Source organism: Balaenoptera borealis (genome assembly GCF_965194805.1).
Source record: "Balaenoptera borealis genome assembly, chromosome: 19".
In the NCBI taxonomy this organism is placed as follows: domain Eukaryota; kingdom Metazoa; phylum Chordata; class Mammalia; order Artiodactyla; family Balaenopteridae; genus Balaenoptera; species Balaenoptera borealis.
In genome coordinates this window covers 69,146,778-69,168,261 of record NC_138878.1, presented here as the reverse complement: position 1 = coordinate 69,168,261, position 21,484 = coordinate 69,146,778, and the positions used below count along the sequence as shown (strand labels likewise).

The 21,484-nt window shown below is 48.6% G+C and overlaps 2 protein-coding genes across 5 annotated transcripts in view; one reads left to right on the top strand and one right to left on the bottom strand.

Moving 5' to 3' along the window:
- The window catches only part of ZSCAN1 (zinc finger and SCAN domain containing 1), a 45,281-nt gene extending 40,280 nt beyond the window's left edge, over window positions 1-5,001 (top strand). For all 3 annotated transcript variants that reach the window (XR_014237884.1, XR_014237885.1, XM_082369409.1), the window contains one exon: window positions 4,823-5,001. Coding sequence is in view for 1 of the 3 variants with exons in the window: in XM_082369409.1 (XP_082225535.1) it covers window positions 4,823-4,859 (37 nt within the window). In the remaining 2 variants the exon portion in view is untranslated. The remainder of the gene's footprint in view (window positions 1-4,822) is intronic.
- A 117-nt stretch (window positions 5,002-5,118) lies between these two features.
- Window positions 5,119-20,905, bottom strand: ZNF135 (zinc finger protein 135; the record flags this gene model as incomplete). 2 transcript variants are annotated; one of them, XM_082369271.1, is made up of 5 exons in its annotated part: window positions 16,208-20,905; window positions 14,699-14,783; window positions 9,472-9,598; window positions 8,656-8,751; window positions 5,119-6,833 (listed from the first exon to the last, which is right to left on the bottom strand). In XM_082369271.1, exons 2-5 carry the CDS (start codon window positions 14,729-14,731, stop codon window positions 5,119-5,121), a joined length of 1,971 nt encoding a protein of 656 aa, XP_082225397.1. In that variant the 5' UTR covers window positions 14,732-14,783; window positions 16,208-20,905. The 2 variants fall into 2 exon arrangements, with proteins under 2 accessions (XP_082225397.1, XP_082225396.1); XM_082369270.1 differs by lacking the exon at window positions 16,208-20,905 and adding an exon at window positions 16,127-16,197.
- Between the last annotated feature and the right edge of the window lie 579 nt (window positions 20,906-21,484).

The following is a 21,484-nucleotide window of genomic DNA, read 5'->3' as shown; positions in this document are numbered from 1 at the left end:
ACTTCTAGCCTCCATAACTGTGAGAAAATAAATTTGTGCTGTTTTAAGCCACCTAGCCTGTGTGTTTTGTTTTTTATTTCTTATGGCAGCCTGAGCAGACTAATACATGACCCCCCTTATTATTTGGGTTGATGAGTTTTGTAAATCAGTGTCAACCAGTGCAACGGTCTGGAACACAAACAGCCCAGTTGCTTAAGAACTACTTTGACATTTGTATTCCTTGAACTTTCAATTTCAGGTGTGGTGATTTTTCCTAAAGAATTAGTGGGGAAAAAAAGGAGAAAGCTACATACATTGAGAGGCTGAAATCCTTTCTGGATCTAGGTGGAATACTAAAAGTATAATATATACAAGTGACTAGGATGCCTATTTACATGGAGTTAAATACCCAATTACAGAGGAACGGTGACTTAAATTTTGGTAGAGCCGTTCAAAGGAATAATGAAGCATAATGATAATTAAGAAGACTATGTAGCAACATGGAAGAAAAATTTCTAAGTGTAGCTCAAGGAGTAGAATACAAATATTTGTTACATTGTAACTATAAAACATGGTGGAATTTTGGCTGCATTTGTTTTTGGTTTTTGAATTCCCTTGAGAATTCTTTATTTACAGCATTTCTATAATAAAATTCATTTTTCACCATTTTGAAGAAAATTCTCCCAATCATGGAAAACTTAAAAAAAGAAAAAAGAAATGAAGGAGAAAAAATTTTTTCTCATGTTCCCAGCTCATAGGAACTTTTGACATCTCAGTATCCGTCCTTCCAGTCATTTTTCTGTGTACAAGATTTGGTATGTATGTGTTCAGTGCCTGTATAAAATTTGTGAACATCTTCATTATAAATGTGTGTGTGTTTCTTGAGTATCCTGAGTGAGGGATCAGTCCAGATTCACTGGGCCTGTCGCTCACATGACTGAGAAGTCCCTCTTTGGGAGGAAGAATTAAAAATTACTAAGATAAAATGAGGTGTTTGTTCGGCTTTGGAAGGGGTGCAATAGAGTGAAGGACCTTGGAGTTTCAGCTTCATTTACTTCATGGCCACTCCATGAAACCCGATCCTCAAAACATAATGTAACTCAGGCCTCTCTCAACCAGTGAGCACCTGAGTTTATAGAAAGGACAGTTTCCATAAGTGTCAGTGAAACAGCCAGCTCTCCAGCTCCAGCCTCTGGCCGACAAAAACTGTCTCTTGAGAGTTGGGCTCCTGAGAGGCCACACACAAACTGAGGCAGCTCTTAGGGAAACCCTCCCAGGCTTCCCAGAAGTGTGGGGAAAGGAGCGTGGCTTCTGCAGTAGGAGGGTCTAGTTTCCTGTAGTGGAGACTGCTCTGAGAGGGAGACTCTGGGACAGATAAATCTAATCCTGCCCAGGTTCTTACCAAGTTTCTTCTCAATGGTTCATGTCCCTGCACCTTTGGATGGGAGTTAAGACCCTCAGCACAGACCCATTTTCCCTAATGCCTGACCCAACACAGCTTCCCCTGAGGTTAACAAGTGGGGATATCTGGCGATATTTTTGTCTCTCTGTAGAATAAGTCATCCATTTGTGTGCTTTACCATGTGTTGGGCAGGGTGGTGATGGAAGAAGAACAGCAAACAAATTCTACATTTCTTTTAGTAGGTTTGTTTTTTGTAGTGGTTTGAGAAAAGCAACTCTGAAACTATTTTACAAGTATTTTAGAATTCAGCAAATTAGTAAGTATGTTTATTTTAGGGGTCTCAGCATTCTCCCTATTGAAGAGGGACATAAAAATACGGGGAGTCACAGATTGGAATGGGAGGTATTTCTGTGTATGTATATGCACCCATATACCTTTTTGTGTGTATCTATATAAGTGTTTTTACATGCGCCTTTATTTCCTAGCTCAGCAGTAGACAACCTAGTAGCAATGAGCACACCTGGCACTCAGATTTGGTCCTGAATAGCATCCCCTACTAAAATGAACCAGTTCTTTGGACCTGCAGAAATATGACTGATTTCGGGGCTGATTTCAGGGTAGAAACAAGATGAGCTTATAACATCTTATACTGAAAATGATGAAGGCATGTCACAGGGATGGCAGGAACTTTCCTGAAGGGACTATTATTGGCCATATCTGGGACAACATGAGCACCAAAAAACCTAAGGACAGCAGTAAGTCATAAAACAGGTGTTCACCAAGGCATCAGGGCAAGCCCCTCTGAAAAAGCCAACAAACCACAAGTGCAGAGGCTCCTAACGTGAGACCCCTCCCACCTCCCAATCCACCACACAATAATGCAGGTGTTATTATCTCTGGCCAACCTTCACCTTGTCTCCTCTCTATTCTGACTGACTTTGATGCTGCTCTTCCCAGCACATCTAATTTCCTTGAGGACAAGAAGCTACACAAGGATAGAAGCACAGGCAAAGGGAAGAGGATACATGTAATAAAGGGAGGGAGGACAGAACACCTGACCAAAGGACCAAGGCTATTGAGCTGCCCTGTCCTGTACAGCTGCTCACTGGCTACATGTGGCAAATGAGCACTTGAAATGTGGCTACAGCAAATTAAAATGTACTGTAAATGTAAAACACACACTGGATTTCAAAGGCATAGTATAAAAAGAAAGCAAAATATCTCATTTGTGATTTTTTTATATAAACAACATGTCAAGATGGTAACATTTGGGATATATAGGGACAAATATAAATTAATTTCACCTGTTTCTTCTTTTTAAATGGGACTATTACAATATATTTAAAATTTACCAATGGGGCTTATGTTGTGTCTATTGGAGAGTGCTGCTATGCACTATTTACTGATTTTCTTGTGGTGGTTTTTTTTTTTTTTCACTCTCATAGTTCTTTGTTTATTCACTTATTGTTCCCCCCCCCCCCAACTAGAAGGTAACCTCAGAGAAGGCAGGACCTTGTCTGTCTTGCTGACTGTATCCTCAGAGCCTATGACAGTGCCTGTAGTAGGAGTGTATAGACATTTAATGAGTGAACAATAAGTGACGTCTCTCCATCAGTTTGAGTAATTTAGAGATGATTATGTTGGTATCATTAGTCATGATTATGTATACACCCAAGATGCATTTTTACTATTTACTTTGCAACTTCTGGTTACTGTTTCCATCAATCTAATTTATATTCCTCCCAGTCATCTCCCTCCCTTGCACAAATTTGACTCTCCAGTGTGTGCTTTAAAAAACAATATTGTTTTATTACTACCAGCAGGAGTGGCCTGCATGGGGTGGTGGGTGTGCCTGGCTCAGGGTATTTGTGGGCTGTGAGGGGTAGATGATAATTGGGAGGCTGAAGGAAAGGGAGTGGGGCTGGAGGCCAGGCCCAAAGGCTCCTCTGATTTACTTCTGGGAAGAGGTAGACTTAATAGAGGAATCATGGCAAGCTACGGCCAGGCCGCCAATAAGATTAAGAAATTCTTGGAAATCTAGCTGCCCATCAGGGTCGAGGTCCAGTTTCTTCATCATGCGGTCAAGGACACTAGGGTCCTTCTGGTTCTTTGTGAAGGCACCCAGCTCTGTATTCATGAAGATAAGGAACTCGGCCTTGGAGAGTTTGCTGTTGTTATCATCCCTTCCAGCATGCTTTTGGAAAACAGCAATCAGAGACTCAATGCACCGTTCAGTCTCTGTAGGGCTGGATATTTTTGCCATGTTCGGAGAGGAGCGAGGCACGGGGCTGCGAGCGGGGAGCGGCGTGGCAAGCCATGATTTTCTCACGTGGTTTTTAAATGACTGAAATTAAGTCCAAAAAAGAGGGGGCATTCCACAAGCATACTGAGGAACAGTATTGGAAGACTATTTGCAACATGGTTTCCCCAAGGGAGAAATTTCAAGTTACCTGGAAGCTTATATCCTAGCATTGTGATTAGAAAAGTCAAACTGATCATTATAACCCTAACTGATGGTTAGTGACCAAAACCAGCCAATGCAATTTACATATGGGTTCTAGTGAGGGTGACAAGTCACTGTTTAAGGATCACGGTTGTCAGGGTGACTGCTGTTAGTGGATTCAGGATTCAGTGAAATACTATAGACTGCCTTCAAGTTAAATTTTATAAAAACAAAAGCTTATTAAACACCAGGATAAAGAATCAATGAAAAAAAAAACAGTTCAAAAGATTAACTTGTACATTTCTCAAGAGATAAATCTTGCAAAACATAAGGTTCCAATGTGAGTGTGCTCTTGCTCATAAGATGGTGGCTTAACAAAGAAAAAATCTTCCTCTTTTTGTGAAACAGCAACATCTGCATTTCTAATGCCTGTGAGTCCTGTAGAAAAATTTATAGCAAGAAGAGAGCAGCAAAAGCCATCTCAGAATCTGCAAGACTCCATGGAAGTGGCTTTACCTTTCAAGTCTTCCTATACAAATCTTTTCAATTCCATTGCATATAAAGATTAACTTATTGCAACATAATGCATATAACTACTTTAAAATCTGTTTATAGTACATGGATACTTTGTCATATGGCATTCACATCTGTGAGGCTGGTGGCCATGTGCCTTGACCAAAGAATTTACACACAAATCAGAAAATTTTGTACTGAGACAGCTGAATATTCATGGTGATTCCATAAAGTGCCACTCTCATGTCTGGAACACTCTGCCATATTGTTTTTAGGGAATATCAGAGTCAAGTTGCACCATTCATAAGCAACCCCTGCCAAGAAGGTAATGTACAATAATGATAAATTCTGACTGCATTTGGTTCTTTTATATGAAAGGCATTTGCTGAGTTTGTCACCACTTTGAAAATCTCTGGTTTGGAATATGGTGAATCCTTAGAAGCCACCCCAGATCCACTACATTTTTTTCCATTTCTCTTTTGTAGGTTCTATAATGAAGCATTAGCGGCCACTCACGGCTGAAGGTCCTCAACAGTGATTAACTCCACACTTCCCTACTGTCTGGATGAGCTGATATCCCGGGATGGATGACCCAGAGCTCGGTATTCCCACAATCATTTCCGTAAATGTGAACTCTCTGTGGGGGTGTGAGGAGTTTGCTGAGCATGAAGTCTTGTGTATAATGTTTGTGTTGTTTCTCAGGAGTATGACTGGGTCAAATCTAGTAAGCGATGCGTTATGGCTTAAGGCTTTGCTGGGTCCCGGAACATGTGGAGTGGGTCTACCCAGCATGAGTTCTCTGGTGCTTGGTAAGGGAGGAGCTGTGTGTGAAGGCTTTCCCACAGTCCCTGCACTCATATGGCTTCTCTCCTGTGTGGATCCTCCGGTGCTGAGTGAGGTGGGTGCTCTGCCTGAAGGATTTTCCGCAATCCTGGCACTCGTAGGGCTTTTCCCCAGTGTGTGTCCTCTCGTGCTGGCTGAGCGATGAGCTGTGGCTGAAGGATTTTCCACATTCATTGCACCCATAGGGTTTCTCCTTGGTGTGAATCCTCTGGTGTTCTATGAGGAGGGAGCTCTGGCTGAAGGCCCTGCCACACTCGTTACACTCGTAGGGCTTCTCTCCCGTGTGGATCCTCTGGTGTTGAATGAGTGGAGCAAGCTGGCTGAAGGCTCTGCCACACTCGTTACACTCGTAGGGCTTCTCCCCGGTGTGGATCCGCTGGTGTTTGGTCAGGGACGAGCTGTGGCTGAAGGCCTTCCCGCACTCGCTACACTCATAGGGCTTCTCCCCGGTGTGGATTCTCTGGTGCTGAGTGAGGTGTGTGCTCTGCCGGAAGGCCTTCCCGCACTGACTGCACGAGTAGGGCTTCTCACCCGTGTGCGTCCGCTCGTGCTGGCTAAGCGACGAGCTGTGACTGAAGGTTTTCCCACACTCGTTGCACCCGTAGGGCTTCTCTCCTGTGTGGATCCTCCGATGCTCGGTCAGGAGCGTGCTCTGGCTGAAGGCCTTCCCGCACTCGCTGCACTCATAGGGCCGCTCGCCTGTGTGTGTCCTCTGATGCTGTATCAGTGGTGTGATCTGGGTGAAGGCTTTTCCACATGCCTGGCACTCGTAGGGCTTCTCCCCCGTGTGGATCCGCTGGTGTTTGGTCAGGGACGAGCTGTGGCTGAAGGCCTTGCCGCATTCTCCACACTGGTAGGGCTTCTCCCCAGTGTGGATTCGCAGGTGCTGGGTGAGGTGGATGCTCTGCCGGAAGGCCTTCCCGCACTGACTGCACGTGTAGGGCTTCTCACCTGTGTGCGTCCGCTCATGTTGGCTGAAGGAGGACCTAAAACTGAAGGATTTTCCACATTCACTGCACTCGTAGGGCTTCTCACCTGTATGAGTTCTCTGGTGCTGGATCAGTGGGGCAATTTGGTTGAAGGTCCTCCCGCACTGAGTGCACTTATAAGGCTTCTCACCAGTGTGGATTCTCTGGTGTTTGGTAAGCGCTGAGCTGTTTCGGAAGCCTTTTCCACATTCATGACATTCGTAAGGTCTCTCTCCCGTGTGTGTTCGGTGGTGTTCGATGAGTGCTGAGCTGTGACTAAAGGCCTTTCCACATTCCTGACATCTGTAGGGCTTCTCTTTTGCACAGGTTTTCTGTTGAGTATCTGAGTCCGGATTCTCCCTCTTTCCATGTGTTCCCCACATGGGGGGGCCTTGCCTTTTAGGAGTCATTGGTTGAGTTGGGAGATCAGGCCTCAGACTCAAGTTTTCCCCAAACCCATTCCCCTGCTGCTGCTCCTGAGTGGGTGTCTTCACAGGCATGAAGGCAGTCTGCACCACATGGCTGTCTGGCCTCTTGCGACCCTGTTCCCAGTGGCCCTCAGCATTTTCACCCTTGGAGTTCCACAGACTTTCCCACAGGAGCCTTTCTACCAGGGCATTATTGGGTATTTCTTCAGTTATGTCTTGCTTCACAGTTGATAGTTTGGTTTGTCTAGTTTCAAAGTCTGAAAGAAACAGAAAAATGGAAATGTCCCTTAATCCCAGTTCTGGGGGAAGAGTTTGTGGTGGCTGGGTGGGTGGATGGAAGAATAAAACTGATGGTTTTGAAAGGTCCAAGGCACAGGTGGCTTTGTCCATTAAAAAAAATAAGAGTTTTGCAAATCGGAGAAGGAACGGGAGAGGGAGGAGAAGCACAGAGAATAACCAGGGTGGAGGACTTGGTGTAGGGGTGTGGATGGGGTTTTCAGGGGGAGCACAGAGAATGAGGGCGGGAGACGGTGCTGAGGAGAGAGCTAGCATCCAGGGAAACTGCTGACAGACACCCCGGGCCTGGAGTACCCCCAGCCCAGAGCAGAGCTCAATGGGCATGCTGAACAAACAAACAGATACATTTGCTCCTCCTCCTCCTTCATTTTGGCCCTCTCTGCAGAGCCATAGCTTCGGTGTCCCCATGCTGACACCGAACTGGCCTAAAGGTGTGACATGGGCACATTTCCCATTTATGTTACACTCTAGTGAAAAGCTAAAAATAAAAAAGGTCAAGCCAGATGTGGTTGGCAGAACAGTGGCTCCCAAATATATACACATCCTAATCTCTGGAACCTTTGAATCTGTGCTTACCTTACATGTCAAGGAGGAATTAGGCCGCTCATCATTTGACATTAGCAATCATCTGTGATTACCCTCATTGGCTTATCAGGGTGGGCCCAATGTAATCATAAGAGTTCTTCATTGTGAAAGAGAGAGGCAGGAGGGACATGATGTGAGAAGGCTTGACCAGCTATTGCTGACTTTGAAGATGGATAAGGCCTTGTGTCAAGGAATGTGGGCAGTCTCTAGAAGCTGGACAATGAAAGGAAACGGATTTTCCCCAAACCCTCCAGAAGAAACACTGCCCTGCTGACACTGTACTGTAGCCCAGGGAGACCCATTTTGGACTTCTGACCTCTAGAACTGTAAGGTAATTTGTGTTGCTTTAAGCCACTAAGTTTGTGGTAATTTGTCACAGCACCAATCGGAAGGTGATATACTAAGTAAGGACTGGTTATTATTTGAGGCTAGGGAGACCCTGTTATAAACTCCCCTACACACTGGCCCATCCCTTCTTAGGCCCTGGTGATGGGCCACTGCTTACATAGGGTCAGGGCCTGTCGCCAGAGGGCCGGGACACTCCCACTCCCAACAGACTTGCCTGCTGGTCTCAGGAGCTGGACAAGAGGTATGAAGAGTAGAACTACCCAGCCAACCTACAGGCACATGGAAGGGCCCAGCCTGGATCCACCAGCCCACAGATGCATGAGTCATAAGTGATTCTTTGGTTTAAACCACTGAGGCTGGAGTGTTTGTTACATGGCAAGAGCTGGCTGTTGCATTGCCTTGGTGGCTTTGTGCTTGCTGTTTCCTCTGCCTGGAGTTCTGTCCTCCCAGATTGTTTCATGGTCACATTGTTCTCATGGTTTAGGCTTCAGCTCACACACCACCTCCTTGGAGAGGCTAGCCCTCATCTCTCTGCTCAGTCCTCACCCCAATCCTAGTCTCTACCTCATCCCCTGCTTCCATTTCTCAGCATTCATCATAATCTGTAATCATCTTGTTCACTGTTATTATTATTATTTTAGCTATTTATCGTGTGCCTCTCTCCCTCACCAAAAATGTAAATTCAGTGAAGATGGGAACTTGGTCTCACTCACAGCAAAATGGATGCTTGGCGAATGTTCCCTGAAAGACTGAGTAGTTAATTTGCTCTGAAGAATCTGAGTGCAGAAATGGAGAGAGAACCTGGGGGGTGAATGGGTTCCTCCCAGACCTGCAGGGCTTTCATCTCACCTGTGCACACACCTCGGGGGGCTCCCTTGTCCACCACCCACAGCTCCACCTCGTGCTCCAGCAGGGAGATGACGTCCGGCTTTGGGAGCCAGTGTCCTGCTCAGGGAGAAACCCATGGAGTGAGCATCTGTGTCCCAGGACCCTCCCCAGCCCTCTGCCCACTCCACCCTCAGTCTCCCAGGACCCAAGTGGCTGGGGTTCCAGGAGGCCATGGTGTGGTAACAGCCTCTGACATTCCTTAGGGACCTCCTCCCCTCACTCAGTCCCCGACCCCATCCTTGGCCCCGGTGTGGCCAATCAGAGCTCTGCTTCGTCCTGTGCCTGCAACAATGACCGGCCTGGAGGGGACCTGGCTGCCAAACCAAGACAACCCAGGGGCCTTCTATGGGTGCCCGGGACACAGAGCCTGCCTCTTCTGCTGGTCTCAAACCTGGGAGAGGCACCCTCTCAGCTGTCTTGTCACCTTCAGAGGGGCCCGTCTGCGAAAGGAGGCAGAAAGGGGTATGGGGGTGGGCAGCAGAGGGGTCCCGACAGCACCATAGGAAGATCCAGGTCTACCCGGGGTTCTGTGGTCACGGGACCCGGTATGTCCCTCTTACCCCATGACTTTCTGCTTCTGGCATTGTTAGCTAGGGTCTGTCATTCGCAACCAAAACATCCTAATTGACATTCCCTGCACTGAAACAGGTCCCTGAAGGCCAAGTATTTGCTTTTAAGGTATTTGCTTTTATGGCCTAGATCTACTCCCACTTTTATCCCAGGAAAATTAGAATCTGTACTGTAGGCAGACCATCAGGGGCACGGGGGTGGCCTCACCCACAGAGGCAAGGAGCCCAAAGGTCTCCAGCATCACATCTCGGTACAGGGTCCTCTGGGCCGGCTCCAGCTGCCCCCACTCCTCCCAGGTGAACTCCACGACCACGTCCTCAAAAGTCACTTGCTCCTGAAACGTCAAACATGAGCGTCCTCAGTGTCCCCGGCGTGGCTGCCAGTGGCAGCATCTGGTGAACGGGGGCCTTGGCCAAGTGGGTGGGAGGGTCTGGGGATTTGGATCAGGTTTTTACTGTGGGGCTTGGGACCCTGCTGGAGAAGAGTCTCTTGAAATGAGAAATGCTGCTGATGTGTCATCAATGAAGGGGAGGACGGTCCTGGCGTGTTGGGTTCACAGGAAGTGTGCTTGCGTGGGTGGCCCCTCCGAGAAGCAGCTGGGTCTGGGCAGCGAGGAAGGAGCATCTGAAAACTGTCAGGTTGGCTCCCTGCCTCACCCTTTGGCCAAAATAACATCCTGATGGGTCCAAGATGCATACATAATGAATGAAACAAAGCCCTCTTTAAGAGATGAGAGGGTCCATGCTGCCACGAGCACATTTTACGGAGACTGGGAAAGCTTAAGTGTCTTGCCCAAAGTTATAAAGCTAGTAAGCAGCAAATCCAAGGATTGAATTTGGGTGACTTTATTAAGAATCTGTTCACGTGTAAATTAAATTCAAGTACATGAAGATCCATGTATACGTGGAAAATCAGTGTGGTAGTGGGAGCATTTCAAAGCAATGGACACACCAGGGCAACTGGCCCTCTGTTAGGGGGAAAAATCAGTAGATCCCTACCTCACCATAAATAAAAATAAATTCCAGAAATCTTAAAGAGATGAATATAAAAAAGGAAAAAGTTGGAAAAGTATAGGCCATGAATTTAATAAATGGGTGGTAGAGAAAGTCTTCACAAATAAAATATAAAACACTAAAAGTCAGAAAGAAGAAAAATGAGTGTGGTAGGCAGAATTGTGTCACTACCATCCCTGGATTACATGGCAAGGAGGAATTAAGATGGCAGATGGATGGGACTTCCCTAGCGGTCCAGTGGTTAAGACTCTGTGCTTCCACTGCAGGGGGTATGGGTTTGATCCCTGGTCGGGGAACTAAGATCCCACATGCCATGGTGTGGCCAAAAAAAAAAAAAAGATGGTAGATGGTATTAAGGTTGCTAGTCCACTGATCTTAAAATAAGGAGATTATCCTGGAATATCCTGGTGAGCCCAATATAATCACAAGGGTCTTTCAATGGGGAAGAGGCAGAAAAGTCAGCCTCACAGTAACAGTATGTGAGGAAGACTCAAATGGCCAAAGCTGGCTTTGAAGATAGAAGCAGGTCAGGAGCCAAGGAATGTGGGAGGCCTCTAGAAGCTGGAAAAGGTAAGGAAGTGGATTCTCTCTTAGAGCTGCCAGAAGGAACACAGCCCTGCTGACACACTGATTTTAGCCCAATGAGATGTACTACAGACTTCTGACCTCCAGAACCATAAAATAATAAATTGTGTGGTTTTAAGCCACTAAGTTTGTTAGGATTTGTTACAGAATCGACAGGAAAATAATACATTCAGCAATCAAAATTCATGACTTCTAGATGACAAAGTCTTTACAAGCCACTTCAAGGACCCATGACAGCAGAATGAATATTTGCAACATAAATGGAAGGAAAAGGATTAGTGGCCAGCACATGCAAAGAGCTGACAAATCAGTAAGTAAAAGGCAAACAAGAGGACAGAGAGTCTGGTCCTTCTGAGAAGAGGATGGCTTAGCTCCCAGGCATGGATTGCTTTCACAATTGGCAGGGTTTTAAAAATATATACACTTGTTACGCCAGCAATTCCACTTCCCCTCCATCTCCCCCTTCCCCCAAGAACCTTGCTCCCCTGCTGCAATGTCATAACAGGCAACTGGTAATGGCCTTGATGCCCATCGTGGCAGAGCAGCCAAAGTCAGGTTCTGGAAAATCTGCAGCCAAGCACAAGACGGGGGGCACTGATACGCACAGCTGGGGAATAACCTTCCAGATGGAAAAGTCCTGGATGGTGGGACGTTGCCAGCCCAGTGCTATTTATGTAAAAGGAAACAAAGCTCTAATTCTAATATTTGTCTGAAAATGTGTACATAAACACAGGAAAATGAGGCGCATGGCAGTGACAGCAGCGGCAACTTTAGATGGAAGCCTGGGAGACGGGGCTGAGGTGCAAGGGGGACTTCATAAGTGCTGCTTGACATTTTTATAATGAGACTATCATTATGGGATTGTGTGGCCTTAAAAAAATAAATAAGCCAATTCATCAACCTAGAAATCACTATGAAAGATATCAGGGTTTTGATACATTAAGAACTTTAAATTTGTGAACCTTAAAAAAAAAATTCAGAGCAAACACATAGATGGTGCTGAAAGATGCACGTGGATTGCTCACTTAATAACCCCAGGCCACGGGTGATCACATCCAACCACTGTTCACCCAGGGAGGACGCCAACGAAGTCACCCAAAATCACCCAGGGAGAAAGGGCTGAGCCAGGATTTGAACTTGGGTAGTCTGGGTCCAGCGCGTCCGCCTACTGGCCATGTGGCTGAACCACCTCCCTGAAAGACAAGTGAGAGAAAAACACACCCTGGGGGTCAGAATGGAAGTTCTGGGCCGGCAAGGAACTCGCACCCTCCCATCAGTTCCTCCTTGGACAAACAAGGACCCCTGAGATGTCACAGCAGCAGCAACTGAGAGAGAGGCACGAGGGAGCCCCAGGGAGGCTGGGAACTTCCTGTGCCTCAGCTGCACCATCCACTGGTGTCCATACATGCAGTTGCCAGGCTGCACACTCAGATAAATCTACGCTGTGCATAAATGACGCCTGAATACACAGAAGAGGGGCTGCGGAGACAAAGAGCCAATGGAGAGTGGCCAGGAAAATGAAATGGGTGGGGGTCTCCAGTGGCAGGACCCCTGAGGACTGTTTCCTAGTCTTCAACTTTGGACATTTAGATAATGGGTTAACAGAACTACCATAGGATCCAGCAATCCCACTCCTGGGTATATATCTGAAGAAAACAAAAGCAGTAATTCCAAAAGACACATGCACCCCAGTGTTCATAGCAGCTAAGTGTCCATCAACAGATGAACGGATAAAGAAGATGTGCCATATATATATATATATATATATGTACATATAAGTATATATATATATATATACATATATATATATATATATGTACGCACACACACACACACATATAATGGAATACTACTCAGCCATAAAAAATGAAATTTTGCCATTTGTGACGGCATGGATGGACCTGCAGGATACTATGTTTAGTGAAATAAGTGAGACAGAGAAAGACAAATACTGAGTATTATCTCTTATATGTGGAATCTAAAAAAATAATGAAATGAATGAATATAATAAAACAAAAGCAGACTCATAGATATAGAGAACAAGGCCAGTTTCTTCCGCGATCAAGTGGGGAGTTTATGATTTCCCTTAAGGCCCGTGAGGTTTGGGCAGACATCCTCCACAAAGGGATTTTCATCTCACAGAAGCAAGTGCTATGGATGGCTAGTGGGGGAGATGCAAGGTCTATAGACTTTGGCCATGTGGGCGGGAGTCAGGGACACAAGGTGGCCCACATCCTGGACCCTGGTCTACCAGGCAGAATCTGCCTCTGCTAGAATTTCTCCCACCAGAACTGGGCATCTGGGAGGTGACGCTGTGAAGACCCGGCCCTGGATCCACATGATGGAGATTCAGACTCCAGCACCAGCTGTCTTTTAACTGCGCTGGGCCTCCCTGCCCTCATCTGCAAGTTACTGGGAGCTCCCTGAGGGCTGTTGGGAGGAGTGAGGGAATTCACAGGAAGTGTGTACCCTTGGCCCGGTGCATAGTGGGTGGTTTACCTGAGGACCCACCGTTCAAACAGCTGTGCTGGGGGGCCCGGGGAGGTTTTATTTTCTCTCACCAACCCTCCCTGCTTGCTCCACATCTTCCAGACTCATTAGGTCTCGCTCAGTGGTTATGTGCGGAGTCCTACCGAGTGCAGGTCACTGTTCTAGGCGCTGCAGAGGCCGTGGAAACAGGACAAACACAGCCCGCCTCCTGGTGCTTGTATGCTAGCTGCAGGGTGGGGGAGCTGGCAAAAATGAAAACCCCAGGAGAGGCCAGTGCTCTGGAGAAAATGGGGGGACGCTGCTGGGCAACCACACAGGGATCTGGAGGAGGAGCCATGAAGGCAGCAGGATGTGTGCTGGGCACTGGGGACCTCAGGGGGCAGGTGGTCTGAGCCGGGGCAGGGGTCCTGAGCTCACGCCTGCCTCAGCCACTCCCAGTTGCGTGACTTGCCCCTGTGCCTTGATCTCCTCCTCATCCCACCTCGTGGGACTGATGTGGGGGCTGAACAGAGTGACATGTGTCCAGCACTGACCAGAGTTCCGAACATTCATTGTTCACCCATTCACTGTGCACCTACTGTGTGCCGGGCCTTTGCACGTGGCCAAAATGGCCAGAACTGCTTCCCAAGGCCCCAGGCCCCTGCAGCCGGCCTAGGAGCCCTGGTTCTCGGTCCTCCTGCCACACGTGTGCCTGGTCTTCATGTTAGGTGCCTGGCGTGGTCCCACCTCCAGGCCTTTGCTCATGCTGTTCCCTCCACCTGGAACATTCTCCCTGTGGGCCCTGGCCTCACCCTCTCCTTTCCTGCAGGTCTGTTTGGGGGCCACTTCCTCAGACAGGCCTCCTGGGCTGTACTGGTTAATGCCTGGTCCCCAAGCCCACCCTCTTCTGGGCCTCATTTCCCTGCCCAACACTTGGCATGTTTACATTCCTCATGTAGTCTGTGAGCCCCCGGGGATGGAGATTTCTGCTCATTTTGTCTGTTTCTCTACCTGGAGTACCTGGAACGGTGCCTGGAATGGTGCCTGCTCATTGGCAGTGCTCAGTACAGGTTGGCCAAGTGACTGGATGAAGAGAGTGAGCTGGGAGAACAGACCTAGAGCCCTGTGTTGAGAAAGTGCCAGACACATCAGTGGGATGGATGAACCATGTCTGCCAGGGTGGCACGGGGCGGGGGGGGGGAATCCAGGAGGTCTTCTCGGAGGTGGTGAGGTGAGATGTGGAGGAGGACATAGAGCTGATTAAAGCACATTCCTGGTGAGGGCAGAGGCCCTGAGGGCAGAACGAGCCTGGTGGGGACCACAGGTAGAGCCTGGGAGGCCTGAGAGTGAGGCGGTGGTGTACTCACCGGGTCCCTGGCAGTGAGGAGCCCGGCGGTCATTCCCTCCTCCTCGGGCCTCTTGCAGGAACAGCCAGCTCCTCGGCAGGCAGTTCTAGGGGGAAAGGGGATGTGAGAGACTGGACCAGTAACCCCAGGCCCTGGAAGCCCTGTGTGCAGGTGGAAGGAGCTCAGCACCCAGGCCAAACTCAACAGCAGTGCAACCTCAGCTTGGCATTTCCCGAGCTCCTGCTGTGCACCCAGGTGCTATTCCAGGCACTGTAGAAGTATGAGCTCAAATTTTCCTTATCCATTCCAGACAGGAAAACTGACCGCCAGGTGGGCAAGGAGCACAGTCTGGGTTGCACAGATGATTTCCAGGGTGATGACTTACTGTGACAGAAAGCCAGACAGTACGGGGGTCTTGGGCACTGTATGGTGTGCGGCAACTTCCCTCTCATAAAATGAGAGTGGTGACCCAGCACAGAGCTTATGGGAATTAAAATGTGAAAACGGCTGGCAATGGAGCCCAGCAGGCAGCAGAATACACAGGAAGGCGACTGTTGCTGGGAGGGAAGTCTCTTGCTTCAGTCAGCATCTGTTTAGCATCTACTACATGCACGGCCCAATTCCCAGTGATTTACAAGCCGTTCCCTGGCTGATTGCCCAAAATGAAACTCAGGCCAAAGGTAGGACGTGTTTCCCTTCTCTCTGTACTGTCCCTTGACGACCCTGCCTATGCACCCCTGATTCTGCCCCATCCAGCTTGTGCTCCGTTGTCTTCATTGCAGTTTCCTGGATGGGAGTTATCTTGTTTAGTGATATTTTATGGGCTTATCATCATCTCCCTGACTCTCCTGCGGCATCCAGTGTGGAGACAATATTGGGGGGCTCTAGGATATAAGATGGGCCTCGCACCCAGGACATATAAATACCTGCTTGTTGAATTAATGAAGGAGCCTGGATGGTGCATGGCATGCAGTCGGTGCTCAATAAGATTTTAATACAATGAGTCTGTTTCCTGGGTCCCAGGTGGCTAGGATCAAAATCTGGTGCTTTGGCTCTCCCTCACCTTCATTCTTTAGACAGAAGTCCCTCAGGAAGGTGAAGCTCCAGAGATGACATTGTGGTGGGGCCTTGACCTTACCCACTCTCCAAACCCTGGACGTCCCACCAAAATAGGGAAGGGATGCAGGTCAGGCTGGCTCCAGGCTCTGAAGGGTCCGGCCAGCCAATCTCTTACTATGCTCGCGAAGCCAGAGACCCCAATGCCTTCCACCAAAGCCAGTACCCAACCCCTGCCCCAAGCCCTCCTCTCGGACCCTGAGACCACCCCCAAATCCACTACCCAAACCGGGCCCCGCCCACTCGGCCCCGCCCATACTACCCCCAGCGACCCGCCCTGGGCCCAAAGCAGCAGAAGAGACGAGACACAGACGCACGCCGTTAGGTACACACCCGGGCCGGGGCCCCATAGAAGACCCTGGACCCGCTCCCGGCTCGGCCTCCGCCGCCCCGGCCACCCCCAACCTCACTTACCCGCGGGACTGTAGGACAAAGGCCACGGCAGTCACCAACCAACCTGCGCCTGCGCAGGGACGCCTAACTACATCTCCCAGAAGGCAGCACGTGCCCTTCCGGTCGTCTTCTGGTGCGCCCCGCCCCCGCCCAGGGCCTAGGCTGAGGGGTTCGAATACTGAGCTCTGCCTTTTCTCCCACCCTGGGACCCTCCCACGCCGAGCTCCTTCTTGGAATGGAGGACGAAGGCCACGCCCGCCACGGGCCGCTACTGCGCCTGGGTGGGCGGGCGCCGAACTACATCTCCCAGAGGGCGCCGCGTGCACTTCCGGTCATCTCCCTGGTCGCCCCGCTCCCGCCCGGGGCGAGACTGAGCGGCTCGGAGCCCTCCTTTTGCTGCGCTCCTTGGAATGGAGGAGGAAGGCTGTACCGCCAAGGGCCGGGATCGCACCTGCGCGGAGGGCGCTGAACTACATCTCCCAGAGGGCCACGCGCGGCCTCCCTGCGCATCTGTCCCCTCCCGTTGGATTCACCTAGGACGGGAGTTCGAGTCCTGACGCCTGTACCTGTGTCACCGTCAAAAGTATTCCCTACCCGCTGATGTGTGAGGAGCCTCATGACCGTGGCGCCGGCGCTCAGCGGGTGATTGGCTGGGGGACTAATTTTTGCAGAGGGTTCAGGAGTGAAAGGGAGCAGTCCCTGGATGGGCTCTCTTGGTAACAGACTCCTTTGTGTTCTCTATTTCTTGCTTAAAGAAAAACTTTAGTCCACTGAACCTTACCGGGGTTTCAAAAAGTCTGGCTTGAAGGTTAATGATCAGAGGAGTGAAAGCAAGCAGAGACAAAGAACAGAAGTCCAGCTGGAGAACTTGTAACAATTTAAATAATGAATCAGCCGTATAGCAGAGTCATAGGACCTTTAGTTCCTCCCTGAAGGACATAGATAACAATGTCAGACTTACATTCCTAAGTGGTTTTTACAGAAACCAGACTCCCATCAGATGGAAACTGCTGACCATAAGCACATAGACTCCAGGCCAGTTGGAACCAGAAGGTTGATGATGTTGACTCCAAAAACATCATCCTGTTACCTCGCCACCAGCCAATCAGAAGAAAGTCCATGAGCTGCAACCCTTACCCCAATGTTGCCTTTAAAAACCCTTCCCTGAAAGCCAAGGGGGAGTTCAGGTCTTTTGAGCATGAGCTGCCTGTTCTCCTTGCTTGGCGCCCTGCAATAAACACTACACTTTTCTTCACCACACCTGGTGTCATTAGATTGGCACGTAGGGCAAGTAGACACGAGTTCAGTTTGGTAACAATACTGTAAACTTTATTGTTGTAAAACAAACCAGTGTTTAAAAATACGTTAAAAATTGAAATGAGAGACTTCCCTGGCGGTCCAGTGGTTAAGACTCCCGCTTCCATTTCAGGGAGCGTGGGTTTGATCCCTGGTTGGGGAACTAGGATCCCACATGCTGTGTGGTGTGGCCAAAAAGTAAAAAAAAAAAAAAAGAAAAGAAAAGAAAAAATTCACAAAAACTTCAAACACAAGAGCAGTTTACATTTTGCCACACTGACCCAGGCTTGAACAGTTGCCAGTATTTAGTACATGGTAATAAGAAACATCACAGGCTAGACACTTGAACATTTTAAAACTACTTTACACATTGCTATGTAATTGTCAAAATGGTGCATTTCAACAGCAGCATAATATTCAAAGCTGATGTGCCCTCACATGATTGCATTCGCCATTTGGTGAACACTGACCAAGGCCTACCAGGTGGCAGGCCCAGGGTACAGCAGCCAAGTGTACAAGGTGAGAACATTCACCATTCCCCCACTTGAGCTGGACTTATTTTCACTAATGCAGGTGGAACATCCGTGGAGTAGTGAATGGAAAGAATCTAACCATGGCTGAGCCATGTGCCTTTGCCCTTTTAAGAAGGGACTGATTGATTCTGATCAGTTGGGGCTTGCGTGATGGATCTGAAGCTGAGAAAATGTTTCAAGACAAGGGCATTTCTTTCTTTGACTGAAACAACTATTTCTTTGGAAAAACTCTGACTCTGAAAACAGGAGAGAAGACAATAAGAATTCTCATGTTAGGAAAAAACCTAGCTGCTCACATCTTCTTTACACGTATAGAGACACGTGAAAAGATTTGGCTGGTTCACGTGTGAGTGAAAGACTTTAAATCTTGTAAGCTCTATAACAGTGGTTGTTATGAGGAAATATGACAGATGGCTCAAAATTGGAATGCACTGATGTAAACAAAGCAAAGCCAAGCTTAGCAGCTTTTCTTTAAAGGTGTCCTGTACATTCAGAGACTATAAGCTTTAAAATGTACATAAAACATCAGTTACCACTTCCCTTACCCACAAATCCAAATGCAAAAAAAGACTTAATTTTTTTTTTCCTGTTAACTTTTTCTTCCACAAAATGTGTACCCTTTTCTCCCCAGTTTCCTTTTACCAGATCATGAAGCATGAACACACTTGTCTTGATGAAATCTTTTCCCTAGAGGTCTGGACAGAGTCCTGGTGATGAGCTAGCTGTTGGTGGTGCCGTGCCAGGCTTGCCTGCCCATGAGGACGCACCCCAGTCCTGACGTTGGGCCAGTTCGCCCTGCTCAGCTCCCCTTGGATGTGCCCCTCTGTCCCCTGCCTCTGACCATCTAATTCTTGTTTTTTCCCAACCAACTTTCACAAGCTTAAACGCTTGCAGGGGCTGGGTTTTTTCTAAAGGGGCTGATACTAATGGCTCCAGCCAAGTGGTGTCATGTGGACAGGTAAGTCCAGTGTCTCGGGTCTGGATTTCTCAAAAGAAGCCAAAGGTCTGCATTTGTGTGTGAAATATCTTGATTTTTGAAAGCTGGCAGGGATTCAAAGTTTTTAAAAACATTCTGCCAGTCAAATAACATATACTGAAGGCTACCTCTGAGCTGACCTCACCCTCCAGACCACGATGTCACCACTGGCTGGGGCTTTTTGAGCCCAGTCTTTCTCCAACCACAGGGGGGCGCCTCCATGTATCTGTGACAGGACCCACCATGAGCAGCTGCATTACAAATCAGTGTAACTTTCAAGGAATTCTATAATCATATCCTGGAAAGCACAACTGCATTAGGCTGCATTTTTGTTAATTTGTTTGATATGTACATCTAAAGATACTACAATGTTTATATAGCCCTGTGGATACATTTTTTCCTTTAAAAAAAATATCATTTTGGGAGCCTCAAAACCTAGCAGTGCCCAGCCGTCCTCTGACCCCAGAGGCCCTGGCTGGGGTGGGGAAGGGTCCTCCGGTGCATGAGATGATGAGGGCTAGCAGTGCATTGCAGCACCCAGGACCAGGCTCAGCAGCTGCTGAGCTCAGACCCCGGGGGTTCGGGGTCTGAAGCCGCTAAGGGAAGCTGGGCTCTGGGGGGCTGGGGGAGGAAGGACTGATGGCGGGAGGGATCTGGGATGGGATGGTGCAAGATTATTCCACTTTCAGGTTGGGGATACATGGAATGGTGTGTTTGGCTGGATTCTGGATTTTTTGTTTCTTGCTAAACACTAGGTTTGATTGTAAAACAAACACCGTTGAATTCTGTAATAGTCACCAGAGGACCCGCCATCCACAAGGGGGAAGGCAGGACTCCCTTCGCTCTTCTGTCTTGTATGTGACACCCTGAGACCCTCAGCAGCAGTGAGTCCTGCATCCTCCTCTGTGGCTGTGACCGTGACCAAGGATGCAGAGGGACTGCGTGAGTGAGAAGACCAGGACGTGTGTGTGTTGGGGGGTACGTTAGGGCATGTTTAGTACCCCCTCCCCACTTGGAGGCGTGGGCTGCCATCCAGAGGTGTCTAGATACACACGCTTGGGCTGGGCACCGACACCAGGACATTCCCAGGCCCTGTCTGTACCTCCAAATACAGGAAACATCCCGAAAGTCCCGTGGACCTGGGCTTTGATCATTACAGAGACTGCGAAGTGGGAGGACGTGGGCTCCATGTCCTATTTCACCATCTTGATCTCTAGCTCATTAGATCTTTTTTCAAATATAACTTTTTGTTTGTTTGTTTTTGTTTTTTGGCCGCACAGTGTGCCTTGTGGAACCTTAGTTCCCCAGCCAGGGATTGAACCCGCGCCCTCAGCAGTGAAAGCACAGTCTTTTTTTTTTTCTTAATTAATTAATTTAAAAAAAATTTTATTTTTGGCTGTGTTGGGTCTTCGTTTCTGTGCGTGGGCTTTCTCTAGTTGCGGCAAGCAGGGGCCACTCTTCATTGCGGTGCGCGGGCCTCTCACTATTGCGGCCTCTCTTGTTGCGGAGCACAGGCTCCAGACGCGCTGGCTCAGTAGTTGTGGCTCACGGGCCTAGTTGCTCCGTGGCATGTGGGATCTTCCCAGACCAGGGCTCGAACCCGTGTCTCCTGCATTGGCAGGCAGATTCTCAACCACTGCGCCACCAGGGAAGCCCCAAAGCACAGAGTCTTAACCACTGGAGAGCCAGGGTATTCCCGTCAAATATAACTTTTAATGTTATTTTGTTGAAACTCGCGAATGTAACTTTTTTTAATAAAAATTTATTTATTTATTTATTTATGGCTGCATTGGGTCTTCGCTGCTGCCCGCGGGCTTTCTCTAGTTGTGGTGAGTGGGGGCTACTCTTGGTTGCTGTGTGTGGGCTTCTCATTGCAGTGGCTTCTCTTATTGCAGAGCATGGGCTCTAGGCACACGGGCTTCAGTTGTTGTGGCTTGCGGGCTCAGTAGTTGTGGCTTGTGGGCTCTAGAGCACAGGCTCAGTATTTGTGGTGTGTGGGCTCAGTAGTTGTGGCTCGTGGGCTCCAGAGTGTAGGCTCAGTGGTTGTGGCGCACAGGCTTAGTTGCTCCGTGGCATGTGGGATCTTCCCGGACCAGGGATCGAACCCGTGTCCCCTGCATTGGCAGACAGATTCTCAACCACTGTGCCACCAGGGAAGTACCACAAATGTTAAGTTTTGATATTATTTTTATGGAGCAAAAACACACAGGGCCCACAAAAGTCCTAATACAACCCTGGGTCCCTGCCTTTGCTCGGTCTGCTTAGGTGTATACAGTGTGTCTGAGCCCCATGCCTGCTGTAACAGGTTACATTCCTCTGGCCTCTCTGCCTTGGTTGGTGTGGTGCGTATGAGCTCCTGCCCGGCCTAGGCAAAGCTTGGTGCACTCAGCGGCTGGAAACACAGTCAATTAACTCCCGCAGCAATAGAAGCCACAAGTCCAAAGTCACTTGCCCTGCGCTCGTGCCCAGGTGTCTGCCGGGCTCGTTCCTTCT